Source organism: Triticum aestivum, chromosome 3B, assembly GCF_018294505.1.
Source record: "Triticum aestivum cultivar Chinese Spring chromosome 3B, IWGSC CS RefSeq v2.1, whole genome shotgun sequence".
Classification (NCBI taxonomy): Eukaryota; Viridiplantae; Streptophyta; class Magnoliopsida; order Poales; family Poaceae; genus Triticum; species Triticum aestivum.
Window position 1 is genome coordinate 493850206 of NC_057801.1, and position 6268 is coordinate 493856473.

At 49.9% G+C, this 6268-nt stretch overlaps 1 protein-coding gene across 1 annotated transcript; it reads right to left on the reverse strand.

The window, feature by feature from the left end:
- Window positions 1-1346: 1346 nt before the first annotated feature.
- Window positions 1347-5041, reverse strand: LOC123070556 (uncharacterized). Its single transcript, XM_044493805.1, has 7 exons — window positions 3517-5041; window positions 3338-3365; window positions 3160-3221; window positions 2718-2812; window positions 2400-2467; window positions 2217-2324; window positions 1347-2131 (listed from the first exon to the last, which is right to left on the reverse strand). The coding sequence occupies exons 1-7, from the start codon at window positions 4802-4804 to the stop codon at window positions 1570-1572; spliced, it is 2211 nt and encodes a 736-aa protein (XP_044349740.1). The 5' UTR covers window positions 4805-5041; the 3' UTR covers window positions 1347-1569.
- Between the last annotated feature and the right edge of the window lie 1227 nt (window positions 5042-6268).

A 6268-nucleotide genomic window follows, 5' to 3' on the forward strand; every position in this document is an offset into this window, starting at 1 on the left:
AACAGCTCGGCGGCGAGGCGGACCAACATAGAGGAGCGGTCTGTGTGGCGGTGACCACACACCATGGCGGCCCGGCCCCGGCGGTGGGTGTTGTACACCAGCCGACGACGAGGACCTACAACCTTCAAAAGGACCTGCAACGTCACGTGCATGCTAATCAGACTTGGCACATGTGGTTGCGATCAAGTATATATGGCCTTTCTGATGGAATTGCCATCTTTTTTTCATCTTGTGATCTCATGGGCAGTGAGGCACGCATGCTTGCGAAACCTCAATTTCGTTGTTTGCAAGAGCCTCTTGTGAAGGTCCGCCAGAGTTAATTCACCTCCTACCTCCTCAGAACGGGAGATGAAGCCGCTGTTATTTTAGTCAAAAGAGGTCACCGCAAACACACAATGACTTAAGTGGCAAGGCAAACGTTTTAAATGCAAATTATTCATGTTTCGATGTTGTGCATTTGATTTCAATCAGAAAGCCGAGGGAAGACGGATACATTGATACATAAAGTCTCCCGAATGCATAGGATATGTCTCATTAAGTTCTCTCCTTCAATCAGTCATTGATACATAAAGTCTCCCAAATGCATATGGTATGTCCCATTAAGTTCCCTCCTTCAATCAGTTATGTGCATGATGCATTGATACATAAAGTCTCCCGAATGCATAGGGTATGTCCCATTAAGTTCTCTCCTTCAACAGTCATTGATACATAAAGTCTCCCAAATACATAGGGTATGTCCCATTAAGTTCCCTCCTTCAATCAGTTATGTGCATGTTCACTCTCAATCGGTATATCATTTTTATCATCAGCATCCCTTTATTTATTTTTCCGTTGCAACGCACGGACATTTGTGCCAAAGGGGTCACCGGTGTGTGATGAGCCTCTATCGCCATGGATGGGGAAGGAGAGGGAACTAGGGATTCGACTGAGGGTGGGGAATGGCCAACTGAAAGAAAACAGGAAAATAACTATTACCGCTCCAAACGCAAAACACATCTCATGTCATCGTGTGCTCTCCCTAGAATCTAACGGCTCACATTCCGCCACTCGAGGATGACAGATCGCGCGCGCGTTGCCCAGCATTTGGGTTAAAGAAGGTTCTAGTGTTTCTAACAACATAACCTGGAAATTAAATATTAAATGATAAGAAAATATTACAAATACACAAGGTAAAAAACGCGGAGATGAAGATGAAAATGAAAACAAAAAGGTCGAAAGAAAGAAAAAGATGGGAGCTCTTCAGAAGATTAAGGCGTCAAACAGGATTCACTGATGCAGGTTCCCTTTTGAATGGATAAAAGCTTATGGTTGCCAAGAGCATGCCCATTTTGTATGGGTACATACCATAGTTGCTGGAAAAGGCCACATTTTGTAGAGAAACAAGGAAACCTGGTGGTGTACTGCTGATACATACGTGCTTGTAAATTTGTCCACAACAGTACCATCCCATGCTACTCCACGCACAGGAGGCATCCCCTCATATAAGCTTATGTTTTTACATAATGCAAGTATGTTCTTACATAATGCAGATATGACGATACTGTGCACATATTAGACGGAATGTATGCACTAGTAGGATACTAAAGGGCCATGGCCTAACCACTTCATAGTGATCGGTGCACAGATGTAGGCAATGAAGAGCAGGCACAAGAAAATCAACACATACTGCTCCAGTTGGCGGCAATATGGAACCACCAATCGTTCATCACGGCCAGCTTCCCTGCCCCGTGCCTGGTTCCGCTTCCTTTGCCGGCGGTTAATGGGCTTGGATCTCCCCTGCTGCACCTCGTAAGATCCGCCCTTGTCCTTGCCGCCAGAAAGGTTGTTAGCATCACAAGAGCTCTCCACTTTCCAGTCCTCTGTATCTCTTGCCTGCTCAAATACCGTCCTCCCTCCTATCTGGAAACGGTTAATCAGGTTGGATCCCCACTGCTGCAACTCGTCAGATCTGTTCTTTGAATAGACGACTGGCTGCTTGCACCATGTAAGGTTGTTAGCTTTAGGAGAGCACTGTAGTTTCAAGTCCTTTGGATCACCAGGCTCCTCACCCAGATCAAATATTGTTTTCCCTCCTTTTTGATGACAGGCATCCGCAAGCGCCCTCAAGGTTGGTGGCACAATGTCCAAGATACTGAGAAAGATGGAAAATGCACCATCACTAAATGATTCCTTTTCTTGTTGATGATAAAGTGCAAAAAGGTCTTTTGTTCTCTAACCTGTCTAAAGCTCGAAGGGCAACACTGATTTTGCAACTCATGCCTTCGGTAGATGACGCTGGATCATGCAATAACTCGCGTAGCAGCACATCGAAGTCTTCAAAAGCTCTAGGAAACAACAAAAATTATGGTGAGGTATACACAGCTAAGCATCGGAGAAATGCTTCCTCATATACTATATACCGTGAGCATAAATCCACAGCTTTGGGAGCAGCTTCGCCTTCACCAGTAGAGAAAGCATATTTTACCACCTGCGTAAAAAAGGGATCAAATAACCTGAATTGTAATAAAACTAGTATAGGACTATGGGAATATAAATACGCTACCAACGGCTATGTGCATAGTTTAAAGAGACAATTAATCATTTCAGGTTCGTGGAAGCAAAGATGCGTGCATAATTTGAAGAAACAAATGGTTAGGACAAGTTACATAAATAGAATTAAAAAACAATCTTATTCTCATAACGCGAAACCGTGGACTAATACTTAAGAACATACTTACTTCTTGGATATCTGAAAGAACAGATGATACTGGGCAACACTGAATTAGTGACAGGCACTCAACGTGGGTTGGCCTCTCAAATTCAAAGCGTTCACCTACAAAGGATCATACATTTGTGAATCTTCTTGTCATGACAGTCAACTCACAGTAACTTGTATGTAGCAAATAAACTCCAAGCACTGTACTGGACTGCCATTTACACTCAGAAAGTAGAACACATAAATGAAGGGTGAATTCACAGAACAAGCAGTCAAACTTTCAGAGTAATGTTGCGGAATAAATTGAGAAGACATTTGCAGTTGGTGTAAGAAAATTACTTCTAAATCAAGACTCTACAAATATTTCACTTGCTAACTGTTGGTTGAACATCTGTGACTTCGCATATATATTACAATCAAAGCCAGTACAAAGCTAGTGCATCGAGGGTGAACTAATCACTTACCAATTTCCCTGAACCAGTCTCGAGTCAACAGCATTTGCAGAACACAGTCCGCCGCACAAATCCTGGCAAGAGGCATCCAACAGAAGTCGCATCAACAGCAGCAGATGGAATCAACATGATGTCACACAAAGCAAATACAAAATGCTGGAACAGGTAAGGGTAGCAATATATGAATTACCTCCTAGAGTGCATGGCCACATGATCCCCTGTAAAAATTGGAGAAAGAAACAATTACATACAAAAGCATGAGCAAGGAAATGCCCATATAGCTTCACAAGGGAGCAATTTCAACCTGAGTCCCCTCACAACTATTGGATCCTATCCGAATTGAGGAGAAAGAAGGGAGAATGACTTCACCTGGGGTCGCCGGGTCGAGGTACTCTGGAAAGGTGCATGGACTATGCCATGAAGTGAGTTTGCGCCCTCTGGTAGAATACGGGGCGATTGCTTCCACGGCCTCGCATTTCATGTCGACGGTGATGACCCAGGCCTTGTCGTCTTCACTGTTCATCTTAGCCATCACGTAAAGAAGATTGTCGTCGTGCACGCTCAGCGTGGGGGTATACAAAATCAGTCTCTTCAGTTCTAGTTCTCTGGTCTCGTCATTCCACAGCTGAGGCAGTAGACCAGAATAACTTCTGTCCACCGAAATGTTATCAACATCAACTCTGAAGCGCTGGCTCCAACCATCTGAAATCACCGTCGTATCCCACATGATGGCTCTCCAGCCTTGGCCGCCTCTGTTCCTGCGGTCCGGCTCATTGAACTCCATCTCGACAAACTTGATCAGACTGTTGTCGCGGCAGGAGGAGACATCACAACAGTATTGCTTGGCAGTGTAAGGGAAGCCACGCTTGTTCATGTGGCAAACCCTTGACGCGGGCAACTGGATGTACTTGACCACAGGGCAGTCCCCGAGCACGTCGGAGAGAAGGAGGATGCCTTTGAAGAGATCGACCCAGCCCAGCGAGGTTGCTCCTACCATGATCGGCGGCTTGCAGGTGCCATGCTTAAGCAGCAATGCCTGATCATCTTCAGATAGGCAAGACAAGGGCACCTTGCTGCTCCACGACCTTGTTGCCGACAAGAAGACGTGAGCATTGAAACGCCAGGGCTTGTCATAGGCAATAAAATTCCTGTCGAGGAAGACCACGGCGTAGTGGTCGGTGTCATCGCCACAGGGCAAGAGGCCATATCGATCGCCTCTTCTGATCTTGTCCGGGTCGGGAATCAGGTCCAGCGAGGGCGCCCCCGGGCCGGCTCTGTAGACGAAGTGCTGGATGGATCTCCGGCCAGGGACGGGGAGAAAGGTCACGCTGAAGAGGACGAGAGCGGCCTCCGCGCAGTGAACGTAGGGCTCGCCCTGGAAGTCCTTACTGAGGCCAGGGCAGTGGACGGAGAAGTAGGAGACTCCCGGTGGGTCAACGAGCCAGAAGGACACCTCGATGGGGCGGCCCTCCATCGTGTGACAGCCGGCGGTGGTCGAGTTCCGGTGTCCCGAGATACGAGCCGAATTGTGGAGTAAGACCCAATCGGGACGGCCGGAGTGTCGGGTGGTGCCGCCGGCGACGTATGGATCCATAGGGGCGGGGAGATGGAAGGAGATAGGGGAGAGGACCATGGATCTGGGCAGCGGCAAAGGCATGATTGGGGAATTAGGTTAGGCAAGTCGGAGACGAGGAAGACTGGTGGTGGTGGTGGTGGTGGTGAGACCTGGGGTACAAGGGGGGAGGATGGACTCGGGCAGCGGAGAAGAGTCTCGAGTGGTGGTTGCCGAGGGCGACCGCCGGCGCCGGCGTTGGGTGGGTCGCTCGATGCGGGACAGGTGCGGGACGAGGGTTTGCCCTTTTTTTTCCCAAGGACCCGTCAGGTAGATATTTCTATCGGGAAGTTGACGACTGGAAATCGTTTGGCCGATTCCAACGATTATCGGTCGCCTATGCACGCGGGCGGCATGCGGCACGCATCCTCTTGAGGTCGCCACGTGGCCCGGCCCGGTGGGGCTCATGTTTATTGCCCGGCTTTCCTCTCTTTTTCTGCCTCTCCTTTGTTCATCTCGCCGCCCGATCACGCCCTTAAGAGCATCTCCAACAGTCAGCAAACAAGCCGCGTGCTAAAAACTACTTTGCCGCGCGTTCATCGTCTGGTTTGGCACGGCGCGCAGCGGTGGCTCCAGCGGCCGTGCTAAAATGCAGCGCGCGCGCGTAGCTCCAGTAGGCGCGCTAAAATGCAGCGCGCGCATGCTACAACATTTTTTTATGAAAACTTTGCATAGCTAAAAAACGATACATAGTTCTAGCATAGATAAAATACAATACATAGTTCAACATAGATAAAACTACGGTGGAACTATATAGAAACTACAGATACAAAGGTATTTTACATCGTTCGAAAGCATAGATAGATAAAACTACGGTGGAACTAGATAGAAACTACGGCGCAACGAGACAAACTACGGTGACTCCCAGCCGCCACCATCATCACCATCGTCATCCTCGGTGGTGTTGTCCGAGGTGTCGAGCCACATGTCATCCCAACGCAGATCGTTGGGGGAGAAGATCGACTGCCCTCCGTTCTCGACGATATCGCAGTGCGATAAAGCCAGTGCCTTGCGCCGACGCCTGTCGACACGCTCCGCGCGGCGCCTTCCCGTCCTCTCTGTCCAGAACTCGTTCTCGACGACGACGTCCTCCGGGTGGCGACGGCGCCACTCCGCCATGGCTCACTCGTCCTCCTCGACGATGAGGAGCGGCGCTGCTGCCGCACGTGGTCCGCACGGTCCTGGTCGGTGATGAAACACGGCGAAGGCGCGACGCGCTGCCTGCTCGCGCGTGAAGACGTCACGAAAGTTCATGTGCTACCGGGGCCTGTCCAAGCGCCACGCCGCCGCTTCGTACGCGCGGGCCGCCTCGTGCGCGCTCTGGAACGAGCCGAGGCCGAGTCGGACGTCGCCGGACCAGATCTCGGCGGAGTACCAGCCGTTGGGGCGCTAGCGGACGCCGCGGTAGCCCGAAGAACCCCGGCGGCGCGGCGGCATGGTGGCGAGGAAAGCGGCGAGAAAAAGCGGTGAGGTGGCGAGGAGGAGGGCACGTGGCAGTGTGCTATGTGC

Bases quoted from the DNA above. Each gene is read 5' to 3' on its own strand.
- LOC123070556 (XM_044493805.1), bottom strand. From the start codon at position 4,804: ATGCCTTTGCCGCTGCCCAGATCCATGGTCCTCTCCCCTATCTCCTTC. The intron at 2,325-2,399 runs GTATATAGTATA...GTTGTTTCCTAG, and splicing joins GCTGTGGATTTATGCTCACG to AGCTTTTGAAGACTTCGATG. The intron at 2,132-2,216 runs GTTAGAGAACAA...CATCTTTCTCAG, and splicing joins GCCCTTCGAGCTTTAGACAG to TATCTTGGACATTGTGCCAC.